Source organism: Toxorhynchites rutilus, chromosome 3 (genome assembly GCF_029784135.1).
Source record: "Toxorhynchites rutilus septentrionalis strain SRP chromosome 3, ASM2978413v1, whole genome shotgun sequence".
In the NCBI taxonomy this organism is placed as follows: domain Eukaryota; kingdom Metazoa; phylum Arthropoda; class Insecta; order Diptera; family Culicidae; genus Toxorhynchites; species Toxorhynchites rutilus.
The window spans coordinates 300,849,569-300,874,468 of record NC_073746.1 but is presented as its reverse complement, the minus strand read 5'-3'; the positions used below and the strand labels follow the sequence as shown (position 1 = coordinate 300,874,468).

Below are 24,900 nucleotides of genomic sequence, written 5' to 3'. Positions count from 1 at the left end.
CATGGTAAAGCGTATTGCAGCTCAAGGAGCGCCTCGTAGGTGAGAATATCACTGCCTTTTGCAAATCCTTTTTAATTTCGTTGCTGACCTTTGGTCGAGCACATGCATAAAACATATGTTCTATGTTTTTTTTCATATCCGCTTGCTTCTTGAATAATATACCACATCGGTCACATCTCCATGATCAAAAATCCCGTGATTACTCCTGACCAGGAGAGGAGTTTGTTCTTTACCTGCTTGTTCTTCAGAACCCTTTTTTATGAACTCTTTATTACTGATATCCGTCGTCTGGCTTTTGAATTTGCCAAAAAAAAAGCAACTTGAAACACCCTTTCACTTTTACGAAAAAGATAATTGCTGGCTGAGATTTCTAGAACGACATTCGAACCGTTTGTGCTGCGAACCTACATCACCATGAAGAGATTCGATCTTACTCACAACATTGTTCCGCCAATGAACCCGGTCCATAGCTGCAGTTCTCCAACTCCCGACTGCGCCGATTCTTGCCAAGTCCTGCTCCACCTGGTCCAACCACCTCGCTCGCTGGGCTCCTCTTCTTTTTGTTCCCATCGAATTTGAAGCGAGCCCCATCTTCGCAGGACTGCTGTCCGGAAATCTGGCAACATGTCCTGCCCATCGCACTTGTCCTGCCTTGGCGACTTTTTGGATGTTGGTTTCGTGTTTCAGTCGGGTATACAAGTCCGCCATCGTCTTCCGATTATGTCCACGTCGTCGGCGAAGCGGATCAACTTACTAGACTTGTTGCCATTGCCTTGTCGTAGTCGTTTAAGGTTCGCACACTGCACCGCACACCGTTCATCGTTGCATGAATCAGTCTTGTCAATTTTCGAGGAGCCGTGTTTCTCCATGGTTCTCCATAGCTGTCATCAGTCGTTTGTATCGTATGCGACTTTGAAATTGACGAAGATGTGGTGCGTAGGGTCTTCTGGTCCGTCGCAACTGAGCATTACTATTGGCGATAGACAACGAAAGAGGATCTGAAACAGAATTTTGAAGGCACCATTCAGGATCGTGATTGCACGGACATTGTCTCGCAGATGGGCAGCTTCGCGCCCGAAACCGGTTGACATAAGGTAAATTTTAATTCGTTTAATTAAGTAAGAACAATAAGTGTTTTGTCGCGTCGCGTCTTATAAGTGTCCGATTGTCCTGTCTCAAATTTATTTATGAAATTTCCTATGTTCCCATTTTACGCATGGCTTGCAAACCCTGCACGAACCCTCAGTCTCGGCAGAGGAGCATCGTGCACAGCTCTGTTTAGAGTCCCATGCCGGCACGTGTAGTGATCAGCCGCCCCTGCCTTGGGTGATAGACGCTGTTTTAAGCCGCATAATTTTAATTTATTTTACTGTTTGAAGTAGAGATGAAACGGATATCCGATTACTAATCCGGCCGGATACCGGATATTAGAAATAAATAATAATTTCTCATCAACTCAAGATAAATCATAACAAAATAGCTTATTAACATATTTCACACATAATTTAAAACAAGGTTTAACTATTGAAATTCCAGATTTTTATTTCAAAATCAAGTTGATTTTAACACATAACCTTAATTCATGACCAGTATTACTTTTACAATTATTTTATTAACAAAGTTTGTCACTATTCAGAACAGTACTCAGAATTAACCAGTTGTAAATCATGAATGGAATTTTTTTCAGCATGTGCTGATGGCAACCGATTACGATTTGCTTCATACACCAGGTCAGGTTCAGAGAACAGTCTTTCGCTGTAGTACACTACTGCAAGGAGCTGAAAGATAAACTTCAGCAAACCTTGCCAATTGAAGGGAACTCTAAGCATTTGATGACCACAAAATGTAGGGATTGTGATTATGATCGATTTGAAATGTTTTCACATAACGTTCGATATTCTTAGCAATTAATTTTTCTAATGATCCGATCTCATTATCAGAAAAAATCCTTTTCAGAAGAAATCTGTTAAGATTCCTTGCAGAAAACATGATACACTATTAAAGGATATTCATTGTTAACGGAAAACTTAATAATCGTTCATTTTTTCTATGTCAAAATGTTTCGTCCTAAAATGTAAACATTTATTTGCTTCATGAATACATGCGGTTTCTCCCAGTTTCGTGTTCACAAATAAAGAATCTGATATTCGGCCATCCGGCCTTGAAACTTGCCGGATATCCGGTATCCGGTATCCGGTCAAAATACTATCCGTTTAATCACTAGTTTAAAGGAAGGGGACCAATTACTCGCGAAGGAAAAAAATCAGGGAGTCTGAAAATAATCACACACAAAGGTCGTTAGCTTCAAGGAAAACATATAATTGGAACATGTAATCAAGGTCTAACCGAGCGAACCCATCTCTCACCGGCACATTGGGCTGTCTCCCTAGGGCCCGAAGGGAGTTTTCTAAATACGAACTGGCGACAAAATATACCTCGCACGACCAAACAACGTGTTTAATTTTAATTTATTTATTCTTTAATTTATACTTGTAGAGTAAGGGTTCACCCTTATAAATATTCTACAATCGGATACCTTGTTCACACCACATTAATTTGAAAATAATCCAAACAAAATTTAAACAAAAAAATAAAGTTAACCTAAACTCTATCATGCATGTTGACCATTTTTAACACTCTAAAATTAATCTAACTCCTTCCATTCAGCCAGCTTATACACTCACGACGGAATCTAGGGAAAGGATTAATAGTTTTTTTGTCAGTGGGAAGCAGATTCCACCAATTGATTGCACGTACAAAGAAAGTATTGCTATAATAAGATGTAATATGATTTGTGAGAACAAAGTGGCGAACTCTAGCGCTCCGAAGGGATTGTAATTTATTGAAGAGATAGTAAGGACCGTGATTAATAATTTTAAATAATGCGACATAGCATCTTAATTTGAAGAAATTATGAAACGAACATCCCGAACAGTTGCCGTTGTAAGTGTGATACGCTAGAAAACCTAGACAAGTTGAAAACCCATCGAACACAGTGGTTAACTGCTACCCTCAATCGATCATAAGCAGAGACTGGGGCGTTGAAAATCAATTCGGAACCGTAAGAAAAGTGAGGTAAAAAAGGGTTTAAAATAACTTAATTTTGGTTGAAACGGATAGCATACTCGCTGTGAGTCTAAGATGTCGTAGGCCTGCATATATTTTCCCACATTGTGAATTTACTTGCACATTCCATTCAAGGTTGGATTGGAAAATTACACCAAGATTGAAAGCTTTATCAACATATTCAATTTTTTCATTATTGATGATTATGTCTGGTAAATTTTTGCGCGTGTGACGTCTAGCAATAAACATTGCTTTAGTTTTTGATGAATAATTCAGGTAAGTCTTCTAAATTAGCATCGGTTGAACAAATATAAAGTTTTACATCATCTGCAAACATGTGGATGACACAAAATTTCAAAACTGATGGTAAATCGTTTAGAAATAATGAAAAGAGAAGTGGACCTAAAACAGATCAGCTAAGACAGCGTTACGACTAAAGATAAACTGACAGGACAGTTTACGCAATATTTTAACGTGAGAAACTCTATGAAATGCTTTAGAAAAGACTATTAAAAGCAAAAATGCTACCGCTTTTTTGTCAATAAATTGATGTATGTCATCATGAACCTTGAGCAACGCCGAAGTAGTACTGTGGCCGGATTTGAAACCAGACTGATTAGGACTGAGCATATTAAACCGTTGAATAAGGTTTCTTACAAATTGGAATTATCTTTGTAGCTGTCCAGGCGCGAGGAAATTGGGCAGTAGTTATAAATAAATTGAAGAGATACATTATGGGCGTAATTACGAATGGCAAAATAATTTTAATGAACCTCAAAAGAATGCCATCCATACCGATAGCATTAGAGCTAACTGAAAATATGGCATTCCAGATTTCTAACTCGTTACACAAAGCAAATGAAAAACCATCAATGTTAGGAAGTGGTATTGAAGGAAGTTCCGGATCATGTGTGAAGTTTTCACCAAAAAAAAAAGAATTTATCTCATCACTAGTATTGTTATGCTTTCCTTTGTTACACAGACCCACAGTAACATTAAGTCGTTTGAGGTTTTTCCAAAGTGCTTTGCTTGAAGTTGCAGGCTCTAAATTGGGCGTCATATAGTTAGATTTGGCTTATTTAACTAATAGAGTTACTTTATTGCGAAGTCTTTTAAACTGAAAATGGTCCTGAGAACTTCTACTACTTTTCCATTGGTGATATGCAACATCTCTAGCTATCATAGCATTCAATATGTTATTGTTGAACAAAGGTGCATTTGCTTTGGGACTATGAGCTCTTAATGGAACACAATTTACATAAATTTCAATAATCTGCTTGTTGAAGAAGTTAAGGGCCAAATCAGAATCAGTGATACTATACAATAATGACCGATGCCGTGATAATCTTGATCGCAAACGCAGAGATTGTTGCTGGCAAGATTGATACGAAAGAGTAGCGCATGTAACGAATATTGATTTGGCATGAGTCTGGAGAAGGTGTGAATAAAGTCCCGACTCAAGCCCGGACTTTTGAACCATGGTTTGAGGCTAGCCTTAGGGATAATCGAAGGAAGGCACCGGCCCAATTCATCTTTGTTTCATTTGTGCTACCGATTAGCGACGGTATTTTTACGGACTAAAGAATAAAATTCATTGAAGGCGACTTTATGCTGATAAATATAGTCTTCAACCGCTCCATTCTTCGCCTATGGGTCAGCCCTCTCATTACCCGGAATTTAGCAATGAGAAGGGACCCAGAAAAATGAAATGACAACATCATCTGCATAAAGCACTCACAATTTCTCGTATCCTCACTGTTACGGACCCAGTAAAATTGAATGATAGGAGCGCTTCCAGGCGCAATGTAAATTTTGATTTAGTAGCGCATTTGGCGCAATTAAAAGAATAAAATTACTTGATAACGAGACCAAAGCCAGCTAGGGCAATTATAGAGGAAAACAAATTTGTTTGTAAACAGATTCAGGCGAGCATATGTTTTGACTCAGCCTGGGTCTGTATGAGATAAGTGCAAGCGCATAATTTATGACGCTCACGAAAATAGAATCAGGCAAGAGAAGCCATAAAGATCATGAAAAGCAATAAACCCTCCGGGGGAAAACACAATCAAGTGGCTTAGGACTTCCTTCCACGGCACAGATTCCAATACAGATGCCGATGCGAATGGAAGAATCATAAATAAGTAAAAAGGGTCAAGATAACATAAGGACCACCAAGGGGTGATGTTTTACGACAGGCGTAAACATGCGCAAAGCGCACTAATTTGTTTAGGTCCCGTCCTCTTCGGCGCTCCAGTGATAAGCACGAATGACGGGAGAAGCATAGGACCGTAAACAAGGGGAAAAGTTCCATGCGGTAAATACAGATAACCGATATGTTTTGGTTATCTGAATAGGAAACAGCTGGGAAAAATCCCACGCTGAGAATAGGAGGCAGATAACCACGTGATTGGTTATCTGAAAGAGCAGGAAAGAGAGATCGTTTTTTCTCTCTTTTAGAATTTAGCTGGACTTAGAATTGTGTATATATAGTCTAAGTTTTGTTAAATAAAGTCAGTTCAATAATCAATTTCAAACGCTCAGTTCAATTCAGAAGTCCGAATTCAACAGTCCAAATTACTAAGTTAAATTCCACTAGCCGGAGCCACCAACCGAAGCCACCCCTAAAAAAAACCTAAATTCAGAACATGCAGGAAAAAAAATGAAAGCTTTCAAATGCTTACAACTCGAACATTTTCTATTGGATCGGGAAGATGTTTGTATCAATTGATAGGGAATATTTCTACGCATGTATCGCAATTGATAAAATGTTATTTATCATTAGATAAACAATGGAATAACTGTAAAATGTTAAGCGTTATCTAAACGCCCTAACTACTTTGTTTTGATTGGCCCGATTTACAGTTTCCCCAACACAGCCATCATAACCAAGCAGCCTTGGGGAAATCGGCATTGCAAATACATAAAAGTTGGGGATATGTTTGTTCCGACTGAAATGTGTTTCCCCAACACAGACTTCAAATCCATGTAGCGTAGGGAAATTGGCATTGCAAATTCTCGCAAGTCGGGAGCATTTTTGTTTCGACGGAAATGTGTAGGGGACACTTCACAACGGGTGGTAAAGAGTTCCAATTGACCACAGTTTGAGTTTACTGTTCTAGAAACCGCTAACACAAGCGGGAACACTCCTCGATTCATGGAACCGAATTCTCTGGAAACTATCCGGGCGGTCGGAAAAATATATTAAAAAAAACAATGTTTAAAAGTGACTGTCTTCGACCGTGTCTATTTTATTACTTCCCTCTTAACAACTTTCATCTTACCAACTAATTATTCGTACAAATTCCTATGGGAGGTGCTTGGAGTCGTTTTTCGAGAGAGAAAATACAATTAACCAATTGCAATCGAATTGGCTATATATCATCGTAAACAGTAATTTGTTTACGCGGAATTTTCGTCGCGTACATAATGAACTGTCGCCACGAGCCACATAGAAACCCGAGCTTATTTTTTTATACTCGCGATACTGGAGTTCGTGTTGGAAAAAAAAGTTAAACCTGGTCAGCGACACTGGCTGACGAACAAGACTGTAATATGAGATAAATCGAAGAGGTGGATGTACTCGCGGGCTCGAAATTGGCTGGCGCTTCAGAAAATATAAAAATGTAAGGAATGTAACTTCCAAGCACCTTTACACAATGTTTGATGATCAGGGACGCTTCAAATGTGTTTCCCCAACACAGACTTCGAAACCAAGGTGTCTGGGCAAATAAATGCAAAATGTGAGTACTTTTGTACTCGCTTGCCTTTGTGCAGGCTAGAATAGATTTCCTGAACACGGTATAAATTGAAGTTGTTGATTCATGCAAGTCGAGGGTACTTCTGCACCCGTATGTCTTTTTTTGCATTCCGAAAAGTGATTTCCTAACACGGATTACAAGAACGGGTACGAAAACAACGCTTTGGCTCGGTTATTCAAGATTGCATTGAAGGATATGTCTTCATATCTTCTACTCACTGAATTTCTGGCACTGAGTACCTGAAGTTCATCAAATCAAACGAATTCGCGGTTCGAGAAGTACGTACATCTGAGAGATGCAAACTTCAGAGGGAAATGTAAAATAAAATAATCGTTTGATAATTCTTCCGTTCACATATTTTGTCCTAGGCATCGTACCAAACGAAAAAGGACTGTCATTAAATTTACTTGTAACGAAGAACATAATCTAGCACAATGTATGAATTGACCTAACATGGCATTTATTCAATCTGTTTACTCACAAAGCAAATATATTGAATTCGGAAATTGTTTCATTCTATCAAAAATTTGATCAATACAAACAAACGATTGCTAAGCTAAGCTAGTCCCACGTCAACTTTGCGGTTATATCGTAGATATAACCCACCCATTTTTTAAATTCGAATATCTTTCGTTCGAGCTGTTTTGTTTTCGAGCATCTTATCAGCAAAACGATCAGAATAGGGAACGGCAAATTAAAACTCAGTCGAAACATCACTTTCGAACGAAATGCAAATCCTTCGGAATACAGAATCGGGGTGGTAGTCAAACAAACACGGTTGGAAATGAACGAAGAAAGTTCAACCTGCATGGAGATGAATTCATGGTATGAACTCATGAATCCAGAGTGAAAGCTTAGCTCGATCAGTTGATCGAAGCTAAACCGAAGAGATGACAAATTGAAGCGGTATTTCAGTGGGAGTACGCCTGCCAAAACCTCGGGACTCATGGGTAGGAAATAACTCTTGCAAACCACATAAATAAAAAGACACGCAAATATATTTAAAAATATTTATATTTCTTCACAGTTCTGTTTCTGCTTGATTATTTTGTCGTCAGACCTCTAACACTGTGTACTTCTTCCAAATCTTTAAAAGCTGAATTATTTATGTATGCATTAGAAAAGAAATAGAAGTTCAATGACTGTAAACGGTTAAGAAAAAAATTGCATAATCGTAACCAGAAACATGTTTTCATCTTTATAGTTGGTAAAAATTATTAACTAAGATATGAAAAACAAATCCAAATCCATTCTATACTTTTCTTTCGGCAGCCAGCTGGAAGAGAATAGATTCCAGCCTTAAAAACAATCCCTCCAGTGTATAATAATAAATTACATTATTTGCATCGACACACATACACACGAACATACATTCCTGCTTCTCAAAACAAAGAAAAAAAAGTTAATCATCTAGCACGATAACATCCTCCCGGCCGTTAGGAGGATCAACCTCCATTGCCTCCGGTTTGGTCCGTTTCTGTTTGTCGCCATCATCGGCTGGTTTCGATAGAAATTTACTGATAAGGCTGTTTTTATGGGTCTGGTTTATTTGCTGCCCCCGAGGAACGGACATCAGTAGTGCGACACGCTTTTTCTGCGGCGGTTGTTGTTTTTCCTCGGATGGCTTGATGGTGGTGATGGAACTTGTACTGCTATTGCTCACGACAGTAGTTCTGCTAGCGCTGGCTGTGGATTTCCTCTTGGGAGTTTTCGCAGATTTCTTACTGCTGGAGGAGGGAGATGCTTTGGCCGGTACGCCGTTCTTCTTGTTATCCGTCAGCTGTTTCCGTTTATCGTCTTCAGAGAGTTTCTTGGTGAACTTGGCGATGTTGGCGGCGGGAGTTTTGGGGGGCTTCGATGCAGAACCTGTGGTTCGTGGGGAACTGTAAAAAAGTAAGAATCAATGATATTTATATTAGAAAAAATAAATTGCTATAACTATCAGAATCGTTCGATTGAACGATGTCCAGGAACAAATTGGACAGAAGCAAAGAATAGTATCGCCTGCAAATTGTGCAGATTATTGACGGTGGGGTTGACATTTTTCGCAAACATTTAATAATGATGATAATTCCACCTCATTCCTCGGCTAAGATTTGAGGGGGACAAGTTATCTTATTTATAATAATTATATTACGGTATTTATATTTTTAGGTTAGGTTAGTTAGGTCATTATCTCGCAGATATGCATTACTAATCTAAAGAACAATTTAAGCCATTTTCTGAACGTATTTATTCTATGGCATGCGAGAGAATTTCCAACCCGGGAAGACCCTAGAACGATCGGGGATTGAACCCAATATCTCTGACAGTATCAGCCAAGAATTTTCAAGGAAATTCCCATTTTATCAAATCACGTGCCACGGTCTCGGATCGAAATCGTTCCATAGTTCTAGCAGCTAAGCAAACTCTAGCCTAATTCTAGCCGATACTTCAGGCTCATTACTTATCCCAAGGTATGTCAAGAAAAATTTCCAACCTGAAAAAAATCCTTGACCGATCAGGGATTGAGGCGAATAAACTCTATGAACCTCTATTGATAGTAAAAAATAAGAGAGTGGGGTCCAAGACACGACCAGATTATTAACCTAGGACTACAAACTTATTGCATTCAATTCACCTGTTTATCGTTGTTGATATTATCCAAGGAAGGAACGAAATTCAATGATTATTTTTTCAGTAGAATTTTTGGTGACCCTAATGTATAATTTGTTTTAACCTTTCGTAGCCTTCAAAACAGATTTTTAATCTTCATATCACTGCCTAGAGTGACAGTAAAAAAATAGACATGGGTTATATATGTGACTAGCTGACCCGGCACACTTCGTCCCACCCAAAATTTATCATTATCACATCCACGTTTTCTTACTAAGCGCACGTTCATGGGTCCAATCGCAGAACTGTTTATTGATGGATCTTTAATTATATCATTTTTTTTAAATTATTGACGTGGGACTACGTCTAACCGGAATATATGGAGGGTAAAATGAAACCTAAACACAGAACATGCAGGAAAAAATGAAAGATTTCGAATGCTTATAGCTCGAACATTTCGTACTGGATAGGAGAGATGTTTGCATCACTTGATAGGGAATATTTCTACGCATCTATCGCAACTAACAAAATGTTGTTTTTCATTAGATAAACAATTGAATAACTGTAAAATATTAGGCGTTATCTAAACGCCCTAACTGCATCGTTTTGATTGGCCCGATTTACGGTTTCCCTAACACAGCCATCAAAACCAAGCAGCCTTGGGGAAATCGGCATTGCAAATACATGAAAGTAGGGGGACTTTTGTTCTCATCGAAAAATGTTCCCTAACACAGACTTTAAAACCAAGCAGCGAAATCGGCATTGCAAACACACGAAAGAGCCTAGAGGCGAGTGAACTGAACAGTTTAAACCCTCTTAAAGCCAAAAAGAAGAAGAAGAACACACGAAAGTAGGGGGAGCTTTTGTTCCCACCGAAATGTGTTCCCTAATAGAGATTTCTAAACCAAGGTGCCTGGAGAAATCGATATTTCAAATTCATGCAAGTCGGGGGTATTTTTGTTCCGACTGGAATGTGTTTCCCTAACACAGACTTCAAATCCATGAAGCGTGGGGAAATCGGCATTGCGAATTCATACAAATCGGGGGTATTTTTGTTCCGATTGAAATGTGTTTCCCTAACACAGACTTCAAAACCGAGGTTTCTGGGGAAATCGGCTCTGCAAATAAATGCAAACTGCGAGTACTTTTGTCCTCGCTTGCCTTTGTGCAGAGTGGAATATGTCTGTCCTAACATGATCTTCTAAACTTAGGAACCTGGGAAAATCGTGCAGCCACTAGAAGCGAATGAACTTCCCAGTTTCAAGCAAATTCGAGATTCGAGAAGTATGTACACTTTTGGGATGTAAACTTCAGAGGGAAATGTAAAATAAAATAATCGTTTGATAATTTTTTTGTTGTCTTTATTGGAAATATTTTCAGCCTTAGGCTGGTTCATCAAACGTTTGATAATTCTTCCGTACATATATTTTGTTCTAGTCATCATACCAAACGTAAAAGGTCCGTCATTGAATTTACTTGTAACGAAGAACAATCAATCACAATAAATGAATTGACTTTACACGGCATTTGTTCATTTTTTTCACTCACAGAGCAAATATATTGAACTCAATTGAGTTTGGAAACTGTTTCATTCAATCAAGAATTTAATCAATACAAACGAATGATTGCTAAGCTAAGGTAGTTCCACGTCAACCTTGCGGTTATATCATAGATATAATCCACTCATTTTTTTTTATCATTTTTTTTAAATTATTTTTTACTATAAAATTTCAGTACTTCTACTAAAACTCGACATTATAATGTCAGATTATTTTCAGACACAATTCTCGTGCAAGATTTTTCATCCCCTTACAAATAACATGTTTCTTCGTTACATGGAATAAATGTTTGATACAGAAAATATGATAGAATGAAGACAGCCCTAAATCGGACCATCCCTTCCTCGGGGTTTTCGCTACCAACACATTTAGCCTTCCATTTTTATTTATATAGATATATGTTGCTAAAGCCTTTTTGATACAGTCCTTATCGTTCGTTGCTTGGTGTTTATGATACGGCTTCCAAGACCTGCGACCAACCCCATTATCTCGCAAGAGAACCATCGTGGTACTGCTGTTTTTCGTCCCGAGTCCTGTGTCCCGTCCTGGTGGTCGCTTAAAGCGATGTCATTTCGCTTAGAGTAGCCGTTTGTGGAATTTTGTGGCTTTTATTGGGATTGACAACGCCCATTGTTCATCCCACTGCACTCTAGTAGTTTCTCTGAACCAGGGCAAGCCAGAAAAGCGATGTATGACGATATGATTTCTGACTGCTACGCTAGTTAAAAACGTCAGTTACTTTCCAAATAGCCCTCGTACTATTTCATTTACTTTTTGACGTGGAACTACGTCTAACACAGAACTAGCACAGAACATGCAGGAAAAAAATGAAAGATTTCGACATTTCGACTCGGACATTTCTTAATAGATCGGAAAGATATTTGCATCAATTGATAGATAATATTTCTACGATTCTATCAAAATAAATCAAATTTTATTTTTCCTAAGATATACAATTGAATAACTTTAAAATGTCAAGCGCTATCTTATCTCTCAATTGCCCCGTTTTAATTGAGCCGATTTACGGTTTCCCCAACACAGCCAGCAATACCAAGATGCCTTACATTGCATGGTATTTGTTCAAATTCTTTACTTACATGCAAATATGTTATTCAATTGAATTCGAAAATTGTTTCATTCACTCAATAATTTGATGAATACAAACAAATGATTACTATGACAATGGTAGTCCCACGTGAACCTTGCGGTTATATCATAGATATAACTCACCCATTTTTTAAATTGTTACACTCACTTCGAGTTACTTCTACGAACAGTACAGCTTATATTTAGACTAGAATATTCTTCACAGATTTTTTTTTATCTGTATTATAGTGATTTTCAACTCATTTGGCTGGTTCGTCACTTTTTACTTCCATTTTTGGAAGAATGTCGGGAGTGAGAATTGAACTCGCGACCTTTAGCGTGAGAGGCATGGATGTTACCACTACGCCAGATCGCCTCCACTTCACAGATTTTGATAAATCTCCGTACGATCGAAACATACGAAATAGGGACCATTAATTATTTTTAATTATTTCAACAGAAGCTCGCCTATTTCAGTGCAGAATGTCTAATAGCTATATATCTAAAGTTATCTAAATGTATGTTCTCTAATGTTATCTAATGAATGTAAATTTAAAAAAATACTATTCAATTCTTACCTCTCTTTTTCAGTTTCTTTATCTTTGAGAGGCCTCTTCTCTGGTGGCGTCTTTTTGCCCTTATCGGCGCCTTCGGTGCCCAACTCCTTGTCCTTCCTTTCTTTTTTGCTCTTGATGATCGGTTTCAGTATAAACTTCCACTCCGTTGGCACCTTGAGATCGATTAGGTCGTACTTCTTCAGCGTATCTTTATTAACGTACCAGCACATCTTATTCTGCATTACACCTTCATCCGGACAGGGCCTCCAGCTGGAGATTTCCAAAATTTTTGTTCGTATACTGTCGGGGGCAAACTGCGGCGCATATAGTTCTCCCTCATCTCTTCGCTTGGCCCAATAAGCGAGAAATTCTTTGATCAAAAACTTTCTGTTGTGAGCACATCCGTGGATAAGAGTAATCAGTTCTTTAACTCCTTCGTCCACCAGTTTGATCTGCTTCAGCTTCCTCTCGACAGGTTCCTTCTCCTTCGAAGGCGTCGTCTGATTCGATTCCGGATCGTTTTGCTGCACCGTTAGCGAGATCGGCTCCTCCGGATCGAACAGCATTGCACGAGCCTTCAGAATCTCCCATATAACAGGAGAACACTCGGACCGTTGTTCACCGTCGTCAGTTGTGTTCTCCCACAGACACCCAAGTAACCGAGGTTTGATCTTTTGAGTTTTCTTCTTCATTTCGGCGGCAAATTCTTGCTGCATGATTTTGAGTTTGGCCTTCTGCGCCTCCGGACTATTGTCTTCCAACACATCGTCCTCCGCTTGGAGTTCCTCGTCACTGAGATGCCCGTGGGGTACGAAGAAATCGTTATCCACCTCGTAGTCGTCCTCCGTATCGACATCCTTCTCGTCATCGCTACCGTGAAGAGACTCACCCGGTTCTTCTTCCTCCCATTCATCGTCGGAGTCCACCTCGTAGTCGAAGATTTTCTGTCAAAAAAGAAATGATTAGTAACATCGAAACGGAGACTGTTCGAAGTTAAAGATGATGATGATGATGGTCCCGCCTCCTCCCCCTACAGTGGTTTGAGCAAGACGAGTTATCTAAAAGATAAATTAATTTTCTCAGCATTGAAACCAGTTTAGTAAAAAAAACCAACTGATTTTATTTACAGATATAAATTCGTATATAGCATTACAATGTCAAAGGTGCTCCCTTGGCCGAGTGGTTAGCGTCATAACTAACATGCCGGGTGTTCGGGTTCGATTCCCGTTCTGGTCGGGGGAATTTTTCGTCAAAGAAATTTCCTCTGACTTGCACTGTGATCACGTTTATTCTAGAGCTTGCCACTCAGAATGCATTCAAGGCGTGTTATTTGGCATAGAAATCTCAACTAAGTACTAATAAAAATGACGCAAGTAATACTACGTTGAGACGGCGAAGTTCCTCTAGGAACGTTAGTGCCATTGAAGAAGAAGAAGAAGAATTACAATGTCAAAACAACCCTAGCCGATACTCGGTCTTGTCCGCAACAAAGTCGATACGATTCCGACAAGGACCTTGCAGCCAACTGATCCACCTAAGCACAAGTCCAACCGCCAGCCACGTTTTGGATTGACAATGAACATCCCCATCCAGGGAAGTCGAGAAATTTTCCTTTACGAAAAAATCCTGAACCGACTCTTAAAAAAACATTTACTTTATATCCTTTATATCTTTTTTTTTTTTAACTCATACGAAATGAAAATAACAAAAATTTCAAATATTCCATCATCACCAAGATCATGACAGACATAATAGAGATTAATACAAATTGAAAAGAAAAAAATTAAATATATAATAGAAAAATATTTTTGCTCAAAATTGTTTAAACAATATAACAATATAATAATGAAAACATTTACTTCTTTTAAATATAGCGAATTTTGTGAAACACATGTTAAGAAATGTGGTGCTCTTATCCGCGTTTCTAGTGTTATAACTGTGAAAGTCCCTTCCTCTTTCAACTGGATCACACAAATATCGAGGCAAACCGTTAACTCCTTTAAAAATGAACATCATAGTTCAATACACAATTCTTTGCTTCACAGATACCCATTGCAGAGCATCCAGTATCAAATATGAGGAAGTGAATCTGTAAAATCAAACGCATTATTTTTTTCTGCAGCTGTAATCTCGATATTTGTGTTTCTTTGGCCAAAAATCAAATGGAAGAGCAAAAGTCTAGATGAGGAGAGATGATTGATTTGTGTAGCTGTATATTAGTGCAAATAATTAATTAAATGGTTTCTTAGTCGACACAAAATTCCATATTTCTTGATAACATTGTCAATGTGAGTATTGTACTTAAGTTTGTCATCAAAAATCGCGCCAAGATATTTAATATCCCGAAACCGATCAATGATCCCATCATCAATTACAGTAGAGACGTTCTCATTTATTCGATTTCACTAGATGACCATATATTTAATTTTATGTATGCTCAATTTCATTTGCTTATACTTCAACCATCTACTTGAAGAACGCAAATTCCATTCAAATGTTAGTTTAACTCGTGTGAAACTCCAAATAGTAGCCCTGAAAGGGCCGTTTGTTATATGTTACGAACAGAAAAGAAAATAAGTTGGCAGGAAGTTCAACTGTCTAACTGAAAGTGATTAACATGTTGATTGCCACGTCAGTCACCGGTGACTGATACCGAGCTTTCGCTCAGGTTGCGTCAGTCACAGATGACTAACATATGATAATCAAGGTAACCAATATAAGCATATAAGCTTATGAGCATTCCCTTTCGAACAAAAATACCTTCCACTACGATAAGAAACGATGGCTCTTATACGTTTAAAATTTTTCATAAAGTCGCTAGAAAACCGTGGCACTCAACGTTTTTATGAATATCAGTGTGACACATAACAGAGTTAAATGGTAGAAGAAGTATATGTGAATCGGCAAACAAACAAAAAATATATCGTCATTGATTACATTGATTATGAAGTTTATAGGGAAGAAACAAAAAACAAGTTGAAAATACTTAAGATGTCATGATATTTTGAGGTAAAATACACATGAAATCATGAAGTTGCTTTATTTTTAATGGATAGCTATGGTATTGTGATTTCTTTCCATTGCGTTATTCTTATTATTAGTCTTATTCTAAGGCATCGGGAGCAGTAGCTTTTTCGGTGAAATAATGTTCGTTTGCAGACTATCACAATCAAGTCATATTGGTTCTACTGTTATATCTATCATAGAAGGAATTGTGTCAATTCTCAATGAATATGAGTCATGAAGATTATTAACATTTCATTTCGGTTCATATTTCTGATGCGATGTAATGTCGATCTCAATAAGTTCTCGCATGATAATCACTGCCATCCTCCTAGTAGTTATATCATTTTTTGCTGTGCAATTGCTCATGTTGCTGCAGCCCGGAAGACACTCGCTTAAGATGTTCGTCACCCCGTCATATACAGAAATCATTCGCTAACTAGACTTATGGAATTATCTATAAAAGGGCGTACGTTAACTGGGCTGCAAAGCAGTTATGCATCAATAATAGATCTCATCTTCAATTTGGAGTATTACTTTTGCTGTTATGCAGTCTAGTTAGCAAGTAAAATTCGATAATTGTATTGATTTTCCGGTCCAATTAACAAACGATCACTGTATGGGTGACACTTTCCTCGTTGCTTTTATGAAATCATGTTAATCGTGTATATAATAAGTAAAGTGGGCCCTTATACACTTCCCTGAGCAGCAGGTCTTTCCCAGCTCCCCCTGAGTTCAGCAAGATGTGATAAATCACATGAGAACAATCTTGAACAACTCTTGCGTTAACATGATCTACTCCAGTCGTTTTTTTTTTCTAATGAGGAACGAATAGTTCTGAGTTCATTCAATTTTTGGGTGAATATATTCAAATATACAAATACTGTTAACCGAATGTTTTATTTCATGGAGTGCATCTACCGATTCAATGGATTGATTGATCAATGAAACACTGAAACACGCAAAATCCAGGCTTCTCTCAACAAGATTCGAAAAAGCCTGTTCTGAATATTTATTCCAGCACTTTAATTTCACAAATGCTTCGTCGTAAATGAAAATGGTCCAAAACGATAATAAGTATGGTTTCATTATCGGTTATTTTTAAATCAATATCAGTTGATGAACAAATATTATCGAAATTGGAATAGACAAGATCAATCAAAGTTTTACTGTGCCGGGAAATGCGCGTAAATTCATTTACTGTTTGTTTTAAATTAAAGTTATACCAGAACCAGTTTCCTTCAATTACTTCGTTCAGCCGAACTTTGAATTGAACTGATTTTGTAACATAAATAGCAACACTGCCAGTATGTCTAGAATGTGATAAACAAGTGACAACATTTTATCTGAGAGTACTATATTGATCAAAAGGATCGATTTCAGCAATGTGTGTCTGATAATCCCGCAATATTTATATACAGACTATAAAATTGATTCATAATTCTTCTGCAACATGATTGCTATACATGGAAACGTAAAGTCTCTTGTAAACTGAGCATTCAGAATTGAATGCGACATGACGTCCAGGCTCTTTTTGACGTATAACTACGTCTTTCATTAAGGGTGTCAAATCAGAAAACAGGTCACGTTTTTATGAAATAAAGTTAACGTTAATAACTATTTTTGCCGCGAACGGATTTTGGAGATTTACATACCAAACGAATCAGAAATTTCCTTAGATGTGGATTCAACAATAAAAAAACCATTTCAATGCGATCACAAACCATTCTACTAAACAGTTATTTCTAAAATTTCACAGCATTATAAAATGATATCCGAAGTTATAAACAAGCGACTTATATAAACTAACAGCGTAGTTCTACGTCAACAATGCGGTCGTATCTTGGACACAACCCCCTATATTTTTTGTGCTTTTTACTAATTTTTAAACAATTAATACATCTCAATACAGTTGACTTACACTCAGATGTTTTGTGTCTTTGACTACACTTGAAGCACGTATCACAGTTATTGCAATCTGTGCTCTTATGCTCAAATTCTCCACATTTGAAACATCTTAAAACGTTAATTACGGGAGCAACTAAGCACCGACCGAACCCCAAATTTACTTTTTTCACAATCAACAAATTATTAAGTGCCAAGATATGTTTCAATTACATCACTAAACTTGTTATATGTGAAGCGTGGATTTTCGTACGTATTTAATATTTTCACATCTTTTATCGTGATGCCTTATTGCTCATGCCCACTACTTTAATTTTGACATCGACGTGGGAACAACAGCTCTATATTCTTCACCCAGATTGCTTTCGATGTGATTTCTTATCTAATTTATATTGGCTCCAGTTGCACACTCAACATTGATGGATCCATCTCTATCATTTCGAAAGTTTTTGTTTTTATGTGTTCTTGGATCTAATTTGTTTTCAAAATTTTACGAGTATCCTCGCAAGCTTGTTTGGACTCTCTAGGTTCTACAATGGCCGGAGGAGTCTTACGATTACTTTGCTTGATACTTTTGCCCGTTACATTACTATCCTTGATTTATTTATTCTTTGTTTGCACTGAAATGATCGTTAAACCCATAGTTTGTCCTGTTTGCTGTCAGCCGTAAAGCATTGTGATGACGAAGAGTACGAGACGGGACGTTTATGTTGACACTCTGAAATAATGCTGAACAATCCATACGATTTGTGAGAACGTCAAAAATAAATAAAGGGTGTGTCACATCAAATTGCATCACGAAAAAAACGCTGTGGAAATTCGCCCAGTAGACCGATCCTTTTGAAAATTTTAGACAGTAAAATTAAAACTATTAAACAACTTTTGGCATTTTCTTTTTATTCATACTTCGAGCCCAAGCCCGTATGCTCGCACCTTCCTCTTTACCCCGTCCATAAGGTTCTGTACAACGTAAGGTTGTAGTTATTTTTAAACAGAAATCCATTTTCTCTTGAAGTCCGCCTCCGATTTGACAACTTTTGGGTTCTTCCGGAGGGCCTGCTTCATAATCGCCCAATATTTGTCTATTGGGCGAAGCTCCGGCGCGTTGGGCGGGTTCATTTCCTTTGGCACGAACGTGACCCCGTTGGCTTAGTAACACTCCAACACGTCCTTTGAATAGTGGCACGAAGCGAGATCCGGCCAGAAGATGGTCGGGCCCTCGTGCTGCTTCAATAGTGGTAGTAAGCGCTTCTGTAGGCACTCCTTAAGGTAAACCTGCCCGTTTACCGTGCCGGTCATCACGAAGGGGGCGCTCCGCTTTCCGCAAGAGCAGATCGCTTGCCACACCATGTACTTTTTAGCAAACTTGGATAGTTTCTGCTTGCGAATCTCCTCCGGAACGCTGAATTTGTCCTCTGCGGAGAAGAACAACAGGCCCGGCAGCTGACGAAAGTCCGCTTTGACGTAGGTTTCGTCGTCCATTACCAGGCAATGCGGCTTCGTCAGCATTTCGGTGTACAGCTTCCGGGCTCGCGTCTTCCCCACCATGTTTTGCCTTTCGTCGCGGTTAGGAGCCTTCTGAACCTTGTATGTACGCAGGCCCTCCCGCTGCTTGGTCCGCTGGACGAATGAACTTGACAAATTCAGCTTATTGGCGACATCCCGGACCGAACTTCTCGGATCACGTCTAAACTGCTTAACTACGCGCTTGTGATCTTTTTCACTGACGGAGCATCCATTTTTGCCGTTCTTCACCTTCCGGTCGATGGTTAGGTTCTCGAAGTATCGTTTTAGTACTCTGCTGACCGTGGATTGGACGATTCCCAGCATCTCACCGATGTCCCGATGTGACAACTCCGGATACTCGAAATGAGTGCACAGGATTAATTCACGACGCTCTTTTTCGTTCGACGACATTTTTCCAAATTTACGAAAAATTGACAGTAAAGCATGGCCAACGTGATCTATACACTCTTATCTGATTATAAGCGAAAGCTGAAGATATAATTCCTAAAAATTAAATTTCTACAGCGTTTTTTCCGTGATGCAATTTGATGTGACACACCCTTTACTCGCTGCAGCTTCAGACGTCTGGCCGATAATGTCTCCAACCCAATCAGCAGGCAGCGTGATGTGTATGGTGGCAGCTTTGTAGGGTTAGCCCAGAGAGGCTGGCGAAGAGCGAATCGGATGAAATGCTTCTGTACTCGCTCAAGTTTCAGACAATGTGAGACGTGATACGGTGCCCAAACTGGCGCAGCATATTCCATAATACTACGTACTACCGATCAGTATAGTGATTTAAGAGCATATACATCTGTGATGAATGCTGTGTGACGACGGATGAATCCCAGTGCAGAGAACGCCTCGGTTGCAGTTAACACAACATGCTCACTGAAGCTCAGCTTACTGTCCATTATTACACCTAGGTCACGTATGGAATTGACCCGCTCAAGGGCGGTAGAATCAATATGGTAACTGAATTCAACAGCAGTTTGACAGCAAGTGAAAGAGATTATTTTGCATTTTTTTGATATTTACGATCATACCACTTCCATCGCACCACAACAAAAGTTGATCAATATCAGCTTGCAAAACTTCACAATCCAGAACTAATGTAATCATTCGGAAGATTTTCAGATCGTCTGCGAAGAATAATTTTCTCGATGACAGACTGTGGGCTAGATCGTTTATGTATAAAAATAAGATGAGAGGCCCGAATACGCTTCCTTGATGAACACCTGATGTAACGTCGAATGATGCAGAGACTTCGTGATCCACTTGTACAAAAGCTATCCGGCCAGTAAGATAGGAATTGGAAAACACTTTTGAAGAATTCAGCAAACAGGTTTGCAGCTTCCTTGGCTGTGCTTGCTCAACGTCATTTGTATTCTACATTGCATGGAGTGCGTTTCGTTGATTTTTGAGCCCTAACAAAAGCTCAAAATGATGACGAAGCTTGTTGCGCAAGTAACGGAGCTCTGGCGTCGTCCACCAAGGTTTACGGGTAACAATGGTAGTGTAATTTTTGCGGCGTGGCACAAGTTCATCGAATGTTTCATGTAGCATAGCATAAAATGCAGTCACGGCTTCATCCAGTTGCCAGGCTCAAGCGTTGTGCCCAGTGAATTGTCGAAAGCTCATTTATCAGCAAGCTGATGTCGCATCTCTTGAAGTAAAAATTCGTTAATTCCGCCGGAGCGTGGCTGTAACTTGGCACAGTATACTGAGTGTCTAGTCTTAGGATAAACTGTTTGCGGTGCTCGCCTAATTTTAGGAGTGGAAGGGGGGTGGGGTAAAATGTTCGACATAATCAGGAATGGTTATATCACGTCCCATAGTCCATTCATCTGAATGAGACCAACAGCGGACATTGATTCGACCAGCAGAATCTCTTGCTCTGTTGATGCGTTCACGGGTAGATAGCCGTTTATATCATCGTCAAATTTTTAACGAAGGTCTGGTAAGTTGTAGTCGCCTAATGCTAAAACAATGTCAGCGTTTGTCGCGTTGTCGCATACGTCCTGGATTGCATTTGTTTGCGAAATATATTTGTCTGCACAAGACGAAGGTCTGAGGTACAATCCGACAACATAGATTGAGCGGTTTGCTAATTTAACACGAATAATAGTTTGTTCAAGCTGATCACAATTGTCCGTAGGGATTGCGCTGCATTGATGGGAAATCTTGACGACAATAAGCACTCCAACTATATTCGATCCTTTGACGACATCCGCGAAACTAATTTTATCTTGAAATACATCATCATTTTCCAAATTTTCAAATCAGAATAAACAAGAACCGGCTGATTTGGCAACTTAGCCTGAATATTATCTACAATGGGCATGCAAATTGTCAATTCTTTCAATGCTGAGAGCAATATTGCAAACGTAAAATTATTCAACAATCACAGCACAAAAACACTAGTATGTCCACCATATGATCGAGAACAATAATGCGAATGAAGTTCGAGTCTTACCGTGTCCTGGGCGAACGGGCGACGAGATTTGATAGTGGCACTTTGCTTCCGCCACGTTCCCCGATATGGTGGACGACGATTTTCTTCGAAAAGGAAGAATTTGGCTCGGTACAGTTTACTTGAAGAGGCCTCGATTTGATGGCATAGGTTATCATCTAGAAAACAGAGAAAAGAATATGTTTTGTATGTGTTCTTCAGTATCAAAATAGAAGATTGAGCTCACCAACAACCATCACATCATCCTCATCACCCTCATCATCCTGAGCTGCCCACATTCGTCCACTCTTACCGACAATATAATCCTTATTTTTGAGCTGCTTCAGATAAAGATTGTTGAGATTGGTTACCGATTCCGTGTGGTTACCGTTCTCATCGCTTGATTTCTTCAGTATATTATCCAAATGCTGCTTCCGACCGTCGGGTAGAGTAACCCTACAGACTGGTGCCAATCGCATGTCGCCCTTAACGCAAAACGGCATAAACATCTGCTGTTTAGTTGTTTCACCGCTTTCGCCAAACTGCTGCTGTTCCATAGAATTTTCATCGTCCGAATGCTTTGCCTCCTTCCCGTTGGCTTTCTTCACGAAGAAGCTCTGGAATGCTTGAGCTGTTTTTTGTTTGCGTTTCTCCTCCGCCTCTTTCTCTTCCTCTTTCTTCTTGCGTTCCTCCTCTTTCTGCTCTTCCTTCTTTCGTTTCTCTTCGTTCTTAGCCTCGAGCTCCGCCAGACGTTTCTTTTCCTTTTCCTCCTTCTCTTTTCGCTTCTGTTCTTCCTTCTCTTCTCTCTCCTTGCGTTTCTGTTCTTCTTTCTCTTCTCTCTCTTTTCGCTTCTGCTCTTCCTTCTCTTCCCTTTCCTTCTTTTTCAACAGCTCTTGTTCATCTTTCTCGCGTTGTTTTGCCTCCTTCTCCTCTTGTTTTTTACGTTTCTTCTCCTCCAATTCCTGCTGCTTGAGGGCTTGTTTCCGATCGGCCTCCTTCTGTCGGGCAAGCTGCTTAGGGGTGAGCTTCTTATCCACCACAAGCGATCGCTCCTTGGTGTTCGGAGTGCACAGCATATAGGCGTTCTCCTCATCATCAATCCCGTTACCACCGGTAGAATCATCCTGACAAATGATGGCGATTGAAGTGTTGATCCCTTTCACCGGCGTCTTCGGAACTTCCTGGATGTCTCCCTGAGGCTCGTCGTCAACGACCACAACCTCAGCGTTTACTTCGGGGATTTGATTTTCCTTCTTTTCACCGTCTACCTTGGCGAAAAATTTGTCCAGAGCACCTTTCGATAACTTCTTCGCATCCTGCTTCGCTGGAACGTCTTCTTCATCCTGGTTTTCTTCCGCTTGCAAATGTTTTCCTTCCTCTGGTTCCGGGTTCGGTTCGTCGTTTGCCTTCGGAGCTATTGTTTTTTCGCTGGCCTTCTTGGATTTCTTTTGTGATGCCGGGAGAATCTTCTTCGCGGATGTTTCCTGTTTTGGAGTCACGTTTTGAGCGGTTATTCGAGATGAACGACCACGTCTAGGAGTGACGTTTGCGTTCTCCTGATCGTTCTTTTTCTCGACCTCTTTGTTTCCAGGATCGACGGTTTTTGAGCTTTTTTCCGGTTCCTCCTGATTGTTTGCTTGCGAAGCTTTCGTGTCTTCATCAGAGCATGATTCATTCTTCGGTTCAGGAGATTTTTCCTCGTTTTCTTCGGTAGCTCCTATTTGTGTCACAACTGCGTTATCACTTTTTTGTTCATCGTTGGTTTTCGAGGTTTCTTCAGTCTTATCACATTTTGGGTTATCCTCAGAATCATCGCTGTCATCAATCACAACAGGCTCTTCCACAGTATCAGTCTTTACACCATACTCTTCCTTGTCCGCCTTGCTATCTCTGTTGTGTTTCTTCTTTTTCTCCTTCACCACTTTTTTCGAGTCACCTTCTTCCTCCTTTTTGGCCTTTTTCTTCCCCCCAGTTGGCAACTTAATCACAAACCTGTCACCTTTTTCCTTGCCCGCACTTTTTTTACCGGACAAACCGCTGCTTCCAGCAGCTTCCCGTTTGGTTGGTGTCCTTGGCGATTCTGGGACTTTCGCAACCAACAGCTTCTGGTCTTCCTGGGGCACATTCACCACATCCGAGCCGTTGCTTTGCTCGTCCAAGTCCAGCTCCACCGTGAGTGGCGGCACCATCGCATCCTTCACATTCTCCTTAGCCTCCGTAGTGCGGCCAACCTTGGACGCACGGAGTGAACCGACGGCGGATTCTGACGATATTTTCCGCTTCCGAGACTCACCACTACCGGGTGGTGTCGCCGGAATTGCCGTCGGAGAACCGGTGAGAAGCTGCGTAGTATTGGGATAAATTACTGAAATGCACATCAATTTAATAAATTTTAACTCACTTGAAACGGAAGTCTTGTTTGTTTCAATTTTTTGCCAGCGGCCGAGGGCGAGAGTTTACTCTCGCCGTTGCCCACTGATTCCATCATGACAAATTCTATTCACCCCTCAAGATGTTTTCAGTCGACCTTCTTGGTCTTCTTTTTCTCTCCCCCGAAGATCCTGTAAGCACTGCGAAGAAAACCGAAACACTTTGGAAGCACTAATTATGATCTAATGGATGAGTATCACTATTCCCCACTTTTATCACTTTCAAGCACAAATTAACTACAAAGTGTCTGTTGAACACACTCCGATGATAATTTTGAACAATTACTTCGGTATTTCCACGGATTTTCGTTTCACTCGCTGAAAACTGCGTGTTTTCCTGGATTTCCTCCTGCATTCGTGCCTACTTGCGAAACGAACCCATGTTTGACAGGCAGAAAAGAGCGCGCTTTTCAAAATAAACACCCCGGCCCTGAACCGTTACGCATTGAGCGTAACGCAGGTTGTCTTAGAGCGTTACAAGAATTGGGCGGTACCTGTCGATGTGGAAGCAATGCGAAAAAAATTGGAGATAACATTTTCATTTTCACTAGAGTGCAATGCAAATTTATTTCGACTCGGGATGAAGGTGGTGTGACCCAGCGTTAGGACACGTGAAATGATTCACATTTATGCGACATCTGCGAAACGTGAATGGATATAACATATTTTTTGCAGATGATGAATTAGAGGCGAATGAACTGCAAAGTTTGAAGCCTCTCGAAAACAAAGAAATAAATAATGATTAGCACACATTTGGCAACTGTAATTGAAATACGAGTTAACGAATATCACAAATCATGCAAATGAGAGCATCCGTAATTAATTGGGTGCACACACACTAGAATACAGGCAACCTATTCTTCTGTAGTAGCATTTAACCAATGGGACCATTAGTTTGATTTATTGTAGTGCATTCAGGGAATATGTGATAGTCCCACTAGGACTTTGTTTCTCCCCCTAAGAAGGTATGACTTCCTTTATGATGTT

The 24,900-nt window shown here is 39.7% G+C and overlaps 1 protein-coding gene across 1 annotated transcript; it reads right to left on the bottom strand.

The window, feature by feature from the left end:
* Positions 1 to 7,820: 7,820 nt before the first annotated feature.
* On the bottom strand, positions 7,821 to 24,290 carry LOC129779131 (chromatin assembly factor 1 subunit A). The gene is made up of 5 exons (XM_055786409.1): positions 23,886 to 24,290; positions 21,732 to 23,826; positions 21,509 to 21,663; positions 12,643 to 13,565; positions 7,821 to 8,707 (listed from the first exon to the last, which is right to left on the bottom strand). The coding sequence occupies exons 1-5, from the start codon at positions 23,970 to 23,972 to the stop codon at positions 8,227 to 8,229; spliced, it is 3,741 nt and encodes a 1,246-aa protein (XP_055642384.1). The 5' UTR covers positions 23,973 to 24,290; the 3' UTR covers positions 7,821 to 8,226.
* Positions 24,291 to 24,900: the final 610 nt, after the last annotated feature.